This window comes from Gallinula chloropus, assembly GCF_964237585.1.
Source record: "Gallinula chloropus genome assembly, chromosome: 2".
NCBI classification, from domain to species: Eukaryota; Metazoa; Chordata; class Aves; order Gruiformes; family Rallidae; genus Gallinula; species Gallinula chloropus.
Genome location: NC_140086.1, coordinates 142,527,542 through 142,543,555, shown reverse-complemented (window position 1 = coordinate 142,543,555; position 16,014 = coordinate 142,527,542). Strand labels below are relative to the sequence as shown.

The 16,014-nt window shown below is 39.0% G+C and overlaps 1 protein-coding gene across 7 annotated transcripts in view; it reads right to left on the bottom strand.

Moving 5' to 3' along the window:
- Window positions 1–7,441: 7,441 nt before the first annotated feature.
- CACNB2 (calcium voltage-gated channel auxiliary subunit beta 2) overlaps window positions 7,442–16,014 on the bottom strand; it is a gene marked incomplete at its 5' end in the record, with an annotated part of 258,460 nt that continues 249,887 nt past the window's right edge. For all 7 annotated transcript variants that reach the window (XM_084280129.1, XM_084280130.1, XM_084280133.1 and 4 more), the window contains 4 exons: window positions 7,442–8,104; window positions 12,796–12,981; window positions 14,289–14,384; window positions 15,107–15,258. In XM_084280129.1, coding sequence (XP_084136255.1) covers window positions 7,616–8,104; window positions 12,796–12,981; window positions 14,289–14,384; window positions 15,107–15,258 — 923 coding nt within the window. In that variant the 3' untranslated portion in view covers window positions 7,442–7,615. The remainder of the gene's footprint in view (window positions 8,105–12,795; window positions 12,982–14,288; window positions 14,385–15,106; window positions 15,259–16,014) is intronic.

The window sequence follows — 16,014 nt, the reverse complement described above, 5'->3', positions numbered from 1 at the left end:
TCCTGGTTGGGGGAAGGGGAGTATCATTTCTAAGTCTCCATTTGCTTTTTGTATTTACAGCAGGTCAGCACGTGAATGAGAAGTATGTTCGCTCATGCTGCTGTCTGTTCCCTCTTTCCCCATGTGAGTCGCTTATCTCGTGCAGCGAGCGTAGAACGGGGTTTCTCTGGGAGAGGAAGTAAGCTACTGTATGAAATGCAAACACAAATAAACCAGATGGGAATTATCTTTGTGAGTTTCAGAAAAGGTGCAGTCTCTATGGATGTTTACCAATATTGTATGTTGCATTAAATAGTGCTTCATGTAACACTGTAACATTTTACAAAGAACTGTTTTATAAGTTGATACTTAGAACCTCATTTCTCTTTTATTTTAATACAAGCAAGATTCTCTGTACACATAGTATATACACAAAATACGATTAGGCTTTGTAGCATGTCTTTTATAGCAGCATGAATATATTAAACCATTTCACTCTGGGAATGTAAATAAATATTGTTTCAACATCAAACTTCCCATGCATAAGCTGTATTGGTTCTGAAGTAGCCTATTGGACTGGCTGACAAGTGACAATTTTAAAATCAAACATTTGCAACAGAAGGGGCTACAGTTGTGATTAATATATCAAAAGACAAAAAACAACGCATAATGCCATCTGAAATGTTGCAAATCACCTTTCAAACAACTAAGAATATTAACTCTTTATTGGTTAGAAAGCATCACCAGCTAAAATCATGTGAAAATTGGAACTGGAGAAGCATGCTAATGAGAACTGCCTTAATACACTGCTCAGAGTTTTAGTAAACTAAATTTCTCCAAGGTGTTAGATGTATTTGAAAATTCTGCTTCAGTTCCAGGGATGTTCTCCCTTTGAACACTATTCTTCTTTCTCAGTACTGCTGGAACTGACAATAGCTCAAAAATGAGAGGGAAAAGGTGAGTACAATTCAAAAATGTAAACTGACAACTCTGTGTGTTTGGGTTTTTTTCCTCTCACTCATCAATTTCCAGTTTTTAAAAGCATTATCTGAAAAGTGTCTATCTTTTCACACATAACTACCTGGATTAAAAAGAGCGATACTACTTTTATAATTTCTCTTTATACTGCCAGAAGTGCTTTTGTATGTTCTCACAATCGAAACAAGTTACACAACGCTGTTTCTCAGTAGTCTGGTTGTTTACTTACATTTGTTATAAATGTTTTGATACTGTATTTTCTACTGTCCTTAAATAAAACAAATCTCTCTTCTTCTGTTCTGCCAAGGTTGTCAAATCCGTCCTCTGTAAGGCCTGTCCTAGCAGGATGGGAGGATGGCATTCTTGTCTACGACTTGTCTGCTTTTGTTGGTCCCTCCGTGCCATTACCCACAACGTACTTAAAGAAGATTTTCAGTAATTTTGTTTCATCAATAGTGAGAGATCCTATTTAGAATCATGAAAGCTCATAGTATGAATTACAATTGGTTTAGTCTAAATATGGCTGAGACAATTACGTGGGAAAAAAGGGATTAGTTTTTTATTGTGAGTACATGTTGAAATCTTTAACTCAGTGCTAATAAAGCATTTTTTTCAGAATAGATAAATTCTGTAAACATGAATCAGCACACATAGACTACGTACTGAAATCTGTGTATGCATATAGAGAAAGGAACTTTGCCCCCATTTTCTGTAGTGGGACTTGTGCAACGCTGAATTTGAAAGAAATAAGATTGATGATTTTTTAATGGAAGATTTGTTGAGACTTTCCCAGATTTCTTTCATTTTGAATGATAAACCAGGCTTTTCAAAAGCTGATCACACTTGACTGTATATGAGAAGTGTCTCTGAGGGGGTGGGGGAGAGAAAGAGTAGCTGACTTGCATTTGATTCCAGTGTGTTTTCAGACCAGACTCCACCGGAAAAAAATTACTGGTATCAGGACTTTACTAGAACTGTTTCTGCAAAAGTCCTCTGTGAGACTTAGAAAAGCACTTTCAGCATATTAAAGGTATGAGCCCCAGCTGTTTCCCTTAGGCCCCTCTCTCTTGGTAATTATGGGGGGCTGGTGAGAGAAGGCTTCTCCATCAGGCAGTTCAGAACAGAAACTCAATTATAATGCTTCAAATCATCCCTTGAAGGAGCCAGTGTCCTTCCTTTGACTACAGGCTTGGCTAAGTTAGATCACTAAAGTTGGAGGGATGCCCTTCTTTCTTTCCTTTTCTTTTCCAACCTGATTGTGATTTTAACCAGAAGTGCAGGAATAGTTTCTCATTGTCACAGTTTTGATTTATGGTGTATATGAATTTTTAGTATATAATAGGATTACTTTCCCGGTAAGAATGCTTTACACGCTGACTCATAATGCTTCAGTGTTTGATACTGAAGCACACTTGAATATATATATTATATATAGTTATATATATACTTTATGAGGTATTTATATATTAAATTTAAAAATTATTGTAATGAAAGAGTAACCCTACAAAATAGACAGATTAGGCATGCAGTCACATCCTGTCTTTAAGAAAGTCTGAAAAGTAGTTTTCTCTATTTGCAGAAATAGTGAGTAGTAATAGTGCCAAATCTAAGTATTTATCTTGGTCAATATAAAGGTAATAAAATAGGCAGCCTAGTATAGTACGAAATTATTTATTATACAGCTTTTTCCTGTTTCAGTGTCATGGAGTCTACCAGTTTTTAGATCACAGGATTTCATATGCTTTTTAAGGAAAAGGGAATGTTTTCGTAAGAAATAGTCTGGTGATGGTGATCGACAAGCAATTACTTTGGAGCAGATGACAGTTTAAAATATAAAGACCTTTCTTTTTATCTTTAATTGTTCTTGGCTAAAAACTTCATAAACAAATCCAATTTTGTACTTCTAGAATTCATTGCAGAGTAGGTAAGCATGATAGATAAAAGTGATAAGAATAAAGTATGAAAAGAGAACATGGATGAGTTAGAAGAACCAGCTTAATCTCTATTATATCTGATATAAATCTTTTTTGGGGCTGCGTAGGAACACATCTTTAGGATGGCAAGTTATAAAAAGAAACTGTCTATAAAACTACTGTAAGCTCATATGTAACAGTTTGTTATATAAAAGTGGGGAAATAAATTATAGACAAATTGCCAAGCCATATATTTGGTTGAACAATATTTGATTAAAAACATTCACAATAAAAATGGCATCCACATATTTTACAGATGATAGAACTAGAATTTTGGTGAAAGATCGGCAATGAAGTAATAAATATAAGTAAATGTACACCAGCAATGTTATATTACACTCTGAAAAATAATTTCTCTGTTCTTCTAGACTACATAATAAAGTTTTTTTGCAATGTGCTTTATCTTCATGAACAGAATAGGATTAAAGTCAAAAGCATTTGGGGAATAGCTTTCAGCCTGATTTGTTAAAGCAATCAGAGGTCGAATGTAACCACAAGCCAAAATAAATCTTGATGATGCTTTAGTAACACGGGAGGTGCCTTACACAAACCATCTTGCTTGAGACAGACACTGACTAAGAGCCATCGGGCCACTCACTGCATTCCAGCTCAGGGGATAATCGTGGACTAGATTAAAACTCTGCAGGTGTCACAGAATGTGACTTTGACTTTACAAACCAACAGGCTTAAAACCAGTAATTATTAACACATTCATAAAGGACAGTAAGTGTTAAGAGACAGGGTGTCAGACCTGGGCAGGAACTGCATGTACAGGATGAGTAGCTAGAGAGAAGTGAAAATCTGTCTAGCTTTAATCAGAGTGTGGTTAGTGGAATTTAAGTAAGTGCCTTATTCTCCACTTACAATAAGGGCTATTGGTTAAGATTTTACAGATTTCTGTGAAAATTGATACTCCAACCTACAATGAGTCTACAACTGGTCTTTGTTAATTAGGACCAAATCCTTAGGATGAACTATGTAATTTTAAATTTTATGCCTTGAGAAGCAAAAATTGTGGAACGCTTCTGAAATTCTGATGCCACGTGCAAAATACAAAGTTGTGAGTATTCTACAAGAATTTTTTGATTTATAGGCAGTAATTTATGGATTGATTTAAAAATAGTGTCTTTCAGCTCTCAACTCCTACTGATGCTGCCTTTGTGCACATACCTGTGAGCTTATTCTTCTCCCCCTGTACTGTCCCTTAACAGGCTGGAAGACTGCTAATTTCGGCCCCTTTCTTCCATGATGTCCGTGTGACACTGAACAACTGATAAAGGATAGACTTGGGCTGCTGAGCAGCACTGATGTGTATTCATTTGAAAAGACATACAAAAATAATGTCAACACCTAACGTATATACACATAGGTGTTAAAATGCACCCCATTCCTTCCACACATTGAAGTCCTTTAGAAAAACACAGACCAAGAGCTGCCAAGACCTATGTATCACTTACTTAACTATTTTCTCTTCCTCCCTTCTGTCTCACTGGTTTCCCCATCTTTTTAGCTCATCTGAACAGAAATTTTACAGGTGGTTTTATACCACACATACATAAGGAGACTGAAGCTCCCTGGAACCTCTACTATTCCTCCAATTCAAAACTCCTGAAACCAGGTACAGAAATACCAATTCATTAGTACCCTAAAGCAAACAGTATTATTTAACTTCCTAGTGGCAAAACTTTGCAAGACATTTCATCACAATGACCTTTGATATGTCCTCCAGTCGGAGTATTTTTAAAGCTTCTTATTTCATAGTTCTGTTAAAGTGCTTTTCAAAGTAGTGCTCAGCAGGCAGGTGGCATTGTGCAATACGCGTAGTACAAGCTCACATTACAAATGATTTGTCTCTCTTAAAAACAATCACTGACAGAAAGCATCTCAGCAAAGCTCATAAAAACCCACTGAAGGAGTCTGCCTAAGAAACACATGTGTTAGTGTGTTGTCTGTACATAATCAGCAGCACTATACGAACCACCATTCTCTCATTAGTTAGATAGGGACATGCCTTTTTTTTTGGTTACATTTCTAGTCCATAAATCAATATATCACCCCTAGTTAAATACTAGGGCTTTGCTCTTTTTTTTCTCATTTATTTGTCAATACACGGCTACCAACTCCATGGTTTTCATACACAGTGCTTTAAAATTCTGCCAAACATTCCTTAAAAATATTTTAAGGTAGGTGGAAAATAAACACTCTGGAACAAAACAACAAACAAAAACCCAACAAAAAAGATTCAAGGTGTTGCAGTGGAATCATCATCACTTCGTGGAGGCCACGGCTGTCACGTAACAGCTGAGGAGAGCAACAACATTTACTGAAGCTGGTAAAACAGCTATAGCTATGCTACAGGGAGCAAGACAAAAGGCAATAGGACTTCTCTTCCCACTGATGTGATCTGATACGATTCACGCAACAGTCTTTCAATGTCGTTTTCCACTTATATCCTGAAATTCTTTCGCATCAAAAGCCACTGTTTATATACTGTTATATATCCATTTAGCAATACAACAGATCTACTTACCTATGCTTCCTTTGCCTAAAAAGTCATCTAGTGACGTTTAGAAAGTGCTGAGAATTTTATTTCTATAAGAATGACCTTTTCCTTGTGTTCCCCACAGTTCCTGCTTCGAGCCAAATACTACCCTTGAATAACCACAACAGTCAGCAGCACTGGGAGGAAGGGCCAGGTATCTGACAGCAGAATGCTCACTCCTACATTGTTGTAGAACTTCATATAAAGCATCAGGGAAAAGAGGCAGAAAGGGGCGGGGACACACAGAGTTTGTTTCAGGGAGTTAAACTGAATTGCTCAGATGCTAGAACAGGATGGAAAAAACATGCACCTGCCATTTCTCTTACTCATTTCACTAAAATGATACCCAAAATTGGGCAATGCTGATATTCCTAGAATTAAAGTAATAAATAAAAAGGATTTCCAGCTAAATTAATGATTACCCCCATGACAGTCTTTATGTCATATGCTATTTACAGTGAAATACAAGAAGTATTTCATTCAGACAGTTACTACAAAGACTATATGTGATGCAGAACAGCTTTTACACTGGGCAAGGGTATGGAACCTGCAGTCAGTAGTGAACATCTCCCCACTTACCAGTGCAACAGGTGTTCAATGCAAAACAAACTGTTCACTCCCTCCGACTTCAATGCTTCTCCTCCAGCAAGCTCCTAACAAAGGATTTTGTCACAGTCATTTTAGAAGCTGGGAAAGCTCTCACCAGCAGCACATCAGTTTAGGTGAAGGAAAAGCAGTGAGCTGGCTGCAGAGTGGGAATGCAGGGGAATTGGCAAGTGTAGAAAAAATAAAGTGAAGAAGCTACAAAAATTTATTTTCCAACAAAATAACTCTCCACAAGCTGTGTAAACTTTTCTTACTAAAACAAATACTCTAAAACACAAAGATTTTACATTTCCAGTGAAACGCTCACAGTAGCATTTGCCTGGTTTTACTCTCCTGAAGTCTCAACAAAGAGCCAGCAGATTTATGCTTTCTCAATTACCTGGGCCAGTAAACTCCCTCATATTCCCTGACTGCCATTTACATTTTTAAATTAACAGCTAGAATGAAGGAATGGACTTGGGCTTTCGAGTCACCTTCGCTTTCTTCCGTAGATCCTCAGCTCCGCCGCCGAACGCACACGTACACACGTACGCCCACCCGCCGCTCACCCGCTCACATACACACCTCTGCCATGTGTGCTCTACTAGCCTGAGAACAGAAGTCAAGCTGCCCCCATCGCGCTTTTGTGACCTGTGCAGAGAAGAATAATTTATAGTGGTGAGTTCATTACCTTTACTGTAAATCTAAAATGCAGAATTGGGTTTGCAAGGACAGCGTAAGGTAGAAGAGTCAGACCCTTTGTCTCAAGCACTCAGTCATATTTACAGTTAAGTATAAGCTTTCTGCTACAGAAGAAAAAGTATTTAGATTGAACACTGTCACAGATTTCCTAAATGAGGCTAGTTCCAGTTGCCAGTAATTCAAAAGCAAATCTGCTGACTTGGCATTAGGACTCTCAAACAGTGTGATCAAACTTAGATAGTAAGAAGGTGTCTGCAGAAATAACATTTAGAAACTGTATATACAGTACACAGTACCAGTACATAGAAAATAGATTTGGACTTCATGATCCCCTGTGTGTAAGGCAAGACTGAATTTCGTCTTCAAAGGGAGTCCACCAGAGGTTCAAGCAACAGACAGTGGCTCTTAAATCAAAATGCAAATCAAGTGCATACAAATTAAAAATCAGAGCAGACAAAAAGTTTTAGGTTTTGTTTGTTTTTCTCTTTATGTGCTGATTCTGGCTTGCTGAATACACGGGAAGTTATTAAACATCAAATGTACCTTTTTTTAAAAAACACTAACAACACCTTGATGGCAACAGATATTGTTCAAGTGGCAGCTACCAAAAAACAGCTTGAAAAACGGCGCAGTACAACGTCAGGAACCCTGCGGTTGTACCACGCTAATTCATATAGCACTAACCAAAAAAATAAGTATATGAATATTCTATTTCATGCTATTGCTATGCAAGCAACAGCAATACAAATCAGCATACAGAAGGATACCATATGTTCTGCAATGAAGAACCCAAAGATATTTTCAAGGGGCATTGTTACAAGACTTCAAAGAAACACAAGACTGCCGGAGGCAAAAGTTACTGACGGATGTAAACATCCCTGTTCCACTCTCCTGCGTCGTTACGTTTTTTCGATATCACTTCCCCATCCTTGTCACAATATTGGTCCCTTGATTTATGACGACTACGCTGTTTGTTGCATTCATTGTGGTCCTGCTCGCGGTCCCTCTCCTTTGAGCGATGCCTCGATTCTCTATGTCTGTGATCACTGCTCCCGTGGGACTCGTCTCTATGATTGTGATCCCTGTGAGAATCATAGTGGTCGCCGTGCTCGTGTGAGTAGTCCTCCTTCGGCTCTACGTAAGCCGAATCTCTGCTGTCTTGTGTTTCTGAGTCAAAAGTTTCTTGCCTAGAAAGGCCTCTAACACCACTGCGGTGGTTGTGGTGTTGGCTTGAGGAAGAGCGATGCTGGGATTTCTTGATGGGTTCAACCCGTGCTTCCTCTTCAATTTGTGAACCGCTGCGTTCAGGGACTGAATGGTCATTCCTCTGGTCTCCTTGAGATCCCTGCTATCACAACCAGCAGTAAGTTCACTTACATGAGGTACACATTTAAAAACTTTCCCTGAAATCAAATTCAACTAGAAAGTATCAAGAAGCCAGTAAAGTTTTAGAACACAACAATCCACTTTGAATCTAAACTAGGAAAAAAACATATTGAATTCCACTTTTACTGAAAATTCAGTATTATAATACAAACAATTCCTTTCACTCTCATCAGAAGGGAGGGTGGCACTCGGGTTATGCTGTGACACTTCCTCGGCTCCTGTGACGTTTTTGACTATTAGGGTTAGCAAAAAGAGAGCATGCAGAAGCAAGAAAAACTGCAGCCGAATTAAATAGGGCAGGTATCAGTTGAGAGTTTGCAGATGCCTGCTTGGAAACAGCCGCTCTGGGAAAGTGATTTCAGAGGGCTGAGGTGGATTCCAGCAGAGATCCAAAGTACAAATCCTTGGCTCTTTCAGAGTAGCATTTTTTCTTTTTTTGTCCAAAGAAAAAAATTGCAATTGAATCTGGTATGAATAAGGTTTGTATTATGATACTAATAGTATCACTGACCTTCTGTTTTTCTCAGCAATAATTCCACTTCTTCATGGTATTAAAAATTAAACTCTGATCACATAATTTTAAGAGCTCAAGAACAGATACCATTGCCAAGAAAAACAGGAGGAGAGTAATATTATCACCTACAGAATTTCTTAACACACCACTACTATTAAAAGACTGAAATAAAAATTACCAGCTAATAACAAACCTACTCTTCACCAGCATAATGCTCTGAAATCACTGCAAAACGAACAAGTGGCATTATTTAACTCATCCGGGGGCTTCGTTACATTAACCTGCTTTTATTCCCAAACCACAGTCAAAGACTTTTCAAGCTTAATTGCAAAATTTTAAGAAATAGTTTATGGCAAAATTGAACTAACCCTTCTCGGTGAGGTGACAAAGTCATCTCGACTGGCAAAAAATTAAAGTAGGTTTTAATGGAGTTACACAGACTTTGGTTGTGAGAGTGTTCTGAATTTACCGAAGTTAGTCTAAACTTTGCTCTCCTATGCTCAGAGTTGTCTAAAAATAAGGATTGCCTCCAGGGTAGCTCACAGACATATCTTCCTTCTGTCTTTCTATTCTGTAAAAAAAACAGCTAGCGGAAGGAGAAAATTTTGTCCTTCAGCCACAGATCCTGACAGGTGGGTTTCCTAGCAACCCAAAAAGTAAAATAGCAGGCAACTGGACAGGAACAAACCTGTATTTTATCAGAAACTCAAAAAAGCAATGTATTTCAATTCAGCAATTTGATAAATTTGACAAATCTTCATTTTCCAAGACAATACTTTGTTCTGCAAACTTCCCAGCAACAGACTGGGATGCTCCATGTGTTCCTAATTTGAAACAAATGGTAGAGATGAGGAGAAGGTAACAGAAACAGCGGTCAAATTTCTTTTTTGTTCCTGTTTTTATGATTCTCAAGATGGTTCTGATTTGCCAGAAAAGGAATGCAGTAATTGTAAACATGAATAGATGTGTTCAAGGTGAACAGGAATGACTCAACAGAGGTGAATAACAAATGAAATCAAGTGAAAAGCTAACGGGTTAAAGCAATGCCTGCTTTGGATCTGTAAGCACATTTTTATTAGTTCATAACCATGACTCGTTTTAAGGCACATAAATTGGGTACACACCTGAAACCCTTTAATTCTTGCATGGTCAAATGCCCCACATGTTTGTACCTATATACATATATAATCATGACTAATAAAATCTGTCATTGGTGTGGTTTGAGAACAAATGCAAAACGTGAGCCTGCTCTGAACAGAACGCTACTTTTACAAACTTGGATACACCATCTCCGCTATGATGAGTACACGTGGAGGAGCACAGTGCAGAAATACAGAACCAGTGCCTGCAGTTTCAGAATACTGTTGGGGCTACTGGGATTTATGGGTAAATTCATGGGCAGTAGCTTTTCCCAATATGACAGTGACATTTGAATCTGGGTTAGAGTCTGGCTTTGTGGTTCATAACCAAATCAGGGCTCTGAATAAGATTGGATTCCACAGTGTGGGAACTTTATGGCCAAATATCCTAAGGTTTTTTTTTGCCTAAAATGGAGAAAGTTTGAGAGAAGTCTATATCATTATTCAGGATATAATTTCAAAGAAGTAGGGGTTCTTGGAAAAAAGCTCAAGCAGGAGAGTGAAGTCTGGGTCCATCAAATCAATTTGGCTCACTCCCTATTTCCATCCAGTGGTCCCTAATGGCCTGTACCATGTATGTCTGAGGTTGCTACAGTCTTCTTTTTGGAATTAGCCAACTATTTCCCTACAAGAGGAAGCCTGAGAACAGTTGTCAGGACAGTTTTCTCCAAAGCTTTCCATCAGGTTAGACAGGAGGTGTAGGGTCTTCACTGACTTCCTTTCAAACAGTCCCAGGAGGCCTCACAGCTTCAAGCGCCTTGTGCCATGCAATGCACACAGTCAGCATCATGCTACAGAAACACCACTTTGGCAGCTGGCAACACAAATCTCCCATTGCAGGGTACACCCAGGACTGGAAAACCACAAAACCTGATTACACCTCATGGCAAAGGGGTGCTGCACTGGCCTCAGGGGAGCGGCTCAAAAGCTTTGCAGCTTCTGGGCTGGTGGCAGAACACCACAGACACAGACTTTAAATTCTCCAGAGGGTTGAACACTACTGAAAGAATGGGTTCAGCCACTGTGATTAGAAAACAAACCCACTCTCTGAGGCCATGACAGGCTCAGGTCAGCTGAAAATGTATCATGGGAAAAGGAAACAAAAAGGAATGTGAGAGTTCTGTGTTCCGTAAGAGACCTTGTTTGCTTCTCACTTTGGATTAGTAGACCTACAAACAAACCATCAAACTGCAAATACATTCTCATTTTTAGTCCTTAAAATAAAAATCTGTTAATTTGTAAGGAAACAGCAAAACATTCAGAAAAGTGCGGTTAGATCTCTGTATAGCTCCTCCAGAGAATGTGGTTAACAAACTGCGCAAGTGAACTATGAATCCACACCCAAAATGCATAAAAAAACCTCGAGCAAAATAATAAACACGTCTACAAAGCAAAGAAAGTTTATCTAGCAAGTCTGCACACAACAATACTGAATTTCATACTCAGAAATTCTTCCAGCTCACAATTTTTTCAGGGTGTTTCAGCTCTGAGGACAGAAAAAAAGGCAGAAATGAGCTATAGCTTACAGTCCCTTTTCCTGCAACTGCTTTTGAAGGCAAGAGAAGGAGATACCCTGCAAGGTGGCTGAAGCAATTTTTCTTGTTCAATACCAAACTTACCAAGTCTGGGGGTTTCTAAAGGAAAATAAATTCTTTGACATAAAAATTTGCTTTGCAAGACCATACAAGCAAGAAGCAAATTTTTTAATTTGGGTGCAGATATATCTTTTTTTCTTGGATTATCTAAAAGGACACCTTTTTCTTAGGAAAAATTATGAATTTTAACTGTCATGGGCATGTAACTTATGGGTAGTTATGGAACTTAAGTGGAAATTTAGATGTAGTAAGCCATTCTTTTAGCTGGACAGATGTATTTTAATCTCCCAGTGCAACTGTCTCGGCCTAAAGGTGTCACTCACTATTTGTAATGAAGTAGTACCTTTAAAGACCTTACACATACACAAAGGAGAGTATCTCGTTATGCTGAAAACCTTAATACAACTAGACAAAGCAAAAGTTGAAGGAGAACAGAGAGGACAAAACATGCCCAAAGTCACCAGGCAGGTCAGTGCGGAGGAGGGGGGAATAAAGCCTGTTTTTTCCCAGCTCGTCAGACAGTACCGCGCTGTGCAGAACATCCTGTCTCTCAAGGTCTTTCTGCACAACGTGCAGCAGGACTTGGGTTTATGTAAGAGTTTGGCGCTGGAAGGAAGTATGTACTTTTCAGAGCAATGGCCAATGAATAAAAGAACAAAGGAAACACTGGAAGGGGCACTTTGACCTTGAGACTTTGGTAATACAGTCAGTCATTTTGAACCTCTACAACTCCATAGCCTGTGGGAAGATAGGAACAGATTCCCTCCACCGTTTGTGGATCCACTTGGTACATAACCCAATTTGTTGTGCAGGGCCTCTGGGGCTGGGATTTGCCTATTAGTGATAGCATGCCTATCAGTCAGAGAGCTACCAGTGCCTGTAATGGCTATGGTATTAGCCTAGTTTTATTCCTCTGATTGGATTACATATGGCTAGCTATAAAAATGCTTGTGGCTGGTGCACATATTACTGGCACAGTGATGTCCTGGGCACAATGAAATCTTAAGTATTCCACTTCACATCACCATATGTTTTCAGTCAGGCTGGCTTAATTCTTGGAATCAAAACCAGCCCCCTAGTCAATATGCAAACACACGCTACTATGAATACAAGCAACAAGAATAATGTGCTCCTGTTTGCCTTTTATACTGAAAATGGGTGAATGTCTACTGAATAAACTCTTGCTCTATCAACAACAGTAAGACATAGTATCACAGAATCATAGAATGTGCGAGGTTGGAAGGGGCCTTTAGAGGTTATCTAGTCCAACCACCCCACAGTAAGCAGGGACATCTTCACTAGATCAGGTCACTGAGAGCCCCATCAGGCCTAGTATCAGACTACTGCTGTGCTTTGGAAAGGAAAAAGTGGATAGAAAGAAGAGATGGCATAAAAACTGTACCTGTAAATTAATATTTGGACCTGGGCTAATAGGAAGAGTGGCTGTTGCAAGTGTGCGAGTGAGAAGCTGGTTAGGAGGATTGCTGCTAGGTGGATGTGTGGCCTTCCAGTAGGCTTCCAGATAGTCAGCAAGGTGTTCACAAGCATCTTCAAGCTGGTTCTCATCAAGAATTACATCGAACATTTCCTGATAAAGGAAAGGTTTTAGTGAGAATAACCACCAGCTAAAGGGACACTGGCTAGAGATGTAGATGACCACACTTTCCATTCACCATAAATGAACCACATTTCTAATACTTGTGTTATGGTGTTTCACCCTTTGCTTTAGTTTTTTAACACAATCGATACAAAAAACCCCAGCAATCATAACTAGCACTAAGGTTACACTTGCTAAAGCGAGTCCTCATGAATTCCACTTAGTAGTGTACAGTCAATGAAGCTAGGAAGAGGCATCTTGAACAACCTTAAAACTCAAATATCCAGAAAGAAAGGTTAAATATTGAAGTTTTTTGGCTATTCGAAAGAAACAAAATGGCAAGAAAAAGGATTCACTCCCCATACCTAGAATAACTAAGACAAAACTAAGACAAACTAAGACAAATAACCAGTAACAGTAAGAAACACATGTAATACAGATCATCCAGTTTCCAAGTGTTGTACAAATATTAGGTAAGAGATTAGTCACACAGTCTAATTTTAGGCATCTAAAGATAGAAGGCAAGTTTCCTCTGTTCCCTCTCCGGTCAGGGAGACATAAGTCCTCCTGGAGGCAGCTTGAAAAGACTATACAGGTCTCTATGGAATCTTTATTGACTCCTTGGGGACTTGAGGAGACTAGTCTCTTATCTGAAATGCTTGAGCTTAAATGATGAAAACATCCCGCTCACTCAGCTCTGTAACTATAGAACATTTCCATACCTGCACTGAGCCTTCATCTTCTGGTCTCTTACCCATACTCTTGATAGCTGAGTATGCAGGTAATAATGCTTGCCATGTTTAAAACACAGCTGGGGTCTTATCATCTCCACTTTACAAGTGGAAGTTGAAAGAATTTCCTTCAGTGCACATCAACTGAAGAACTGCAGAGCTCTCAGCTCTTTGCCAAAACTGTGACCAAGGATGGAGCAGCAGTGACATACGCCCAAGGGGAGCTACCCAAACCAGTGGCCTTACCCTACACTGGCAGAGATAAAACACAATAAGAATGTTCATTTTAAGATCAGTAACCTCAAAAGAAATATCAAGTAAAGAAAATGCTCAGCTTATTTGAGTGGTAAATTCATTTAGCGCACATCCCAAGAACTGCTTGTGACTAGGACCATTTTTCCTAGCACCCTTGTGCAGGGCCCAGAGACCTCAGGATGTGTTCTGCAAAAAATCAGTAGTGAAATATGACCAGAAGAGGGCAATCATTCCCAGAAATTGCATAATTAACCTAATGCTTGACAAGAAAGGCACCTTTCAAAGACAAGACATAAATTAACAGTAACTCACGGGAGGACACTGTGCCAGTTTATCAGCTGCCACCATCTGAACATTAAGGTGTTTGGCCTGAGATTTCCCTCGAGATTTTATTAACCTCTGTAAAACCTGTGAAAAGTAAGAGAATAACGGAAGTGAGCAGATTTGCACTTAAGGTACATATATAACCACTTAAAATGTTTACATTTTCACTGCCTTCAGCAGATCAAGTTCGCCATTTGCTTCAGGAGCATTTCCCATGCTGCTTACAGCCCGAACAAGTTAATTTTCATTTATTTCCCAACATCTCCTTTCCTGTTATGAGCTCTAAAATGCTCCCCTCCCATTTTCCTCTGCTGCTTCTGGTTTTGTTTGTTTCAAAGTTGAAATTCTTTAATTGCTCTCCTGAGTTTTCTTCCCATAGTTTCTTCTATGAACGTCATATAGTTCTTCTCTTACAAATGCCTCTTCAGAATGAAAAGTATGTAACCAGAAGATGTTACAATTTACCAATCAGTCTGAGATTCATTATTTGAAAATTTTTCTTTCATTTCTGGATTATTTTGATTTAAGAAGCTATTAGCATTACTAACATGATTGATCCTAAAAGCTCAATCCCAACTGAAAAACAAAACTATTTTTTTCTTTACAAAACTGGTGAAGCAACAGCATCTTTTCCAAAATGGGTTCTGGAAACATCGGAACTGCTTTTTTGATTAATAATATTTCACCATACAAAGGGAAGCTAGGACAATATATAGCTCTGAACTTTAATGAGAACATCTGCATTTAAGACCAAAGAAAAGGGAGAAAAAAGACGGAAACATCAAGAAATTCAGTGAAATATTTACCTTAGGAGAAGAAATCTTTACATATACTATAATGGGAGCCAGAGAGGTTTTGCTTAGTTGAGCTGGGTGGTTAATGGTATCAGCATCAAGCACTACCAACTGCAGTGTCCTTGCTAATTCAAAAATCCGTTCGATTTCACTCTGAACTTCAGCTGCAGGTAAGTAGAAAATTAAGAGTGATGAAACATGAAAAGGGGATTTGTTTTACAAAATGTAAAAGTGTTGGAGACTGGTGTGTTGCTCCTCCTCAGGCTGGCAGGAGTTGTCTGCCGTGCACATGCCTGGCAGGTGAGGGAAATGAATGCAACGTTAACAAGAGCATTTTGCCACCCCCCCAGTTTTTTGCCCTTGCAGGTAGCACAGCCTGCTTCTCTGACCTCCACCACTTCCTGCAATCCCAGACTAGAGAGGTACTTTCTTACAAGACCCCAGTCCACATATGTAAAGGAAAAAAAAAACCCCAGCTAAGAATTCTTGCTGCATCACAGGGTAATCTTACTACACCATTAACTTCCTACAGGTAAATAGTATCAGCATTGACTTTAATCTTACATAGTAATCAATCTGCTTGAACTGGAGTGCCTGAGGTAGGCATTAAGATGTACTGACATGCCTATAATAGAAGTAGCTCCTGTTTTTCCATTTAGCTACACTTCCTCAGGAAAACAGTTTCCTTCATATGGTGGCCTCAGCATGGTGCCATATTAAAAAACTTACTACTACGTGTGAAACACTTTTAAAAAAAATCAATAATCCAAATAATGCCGTGGTATCCTCCTCACAGCCCAGGAGTTCTGGAAAGGTGATTTTCCCAGAAAAACTGTTTTCTGGTAACTCACGACCCCAGCTCCTTAGCACTCTGCCTGATTGGCAGTAGTTTCCAGGGGAAACGTCTCCAAGACAGACAG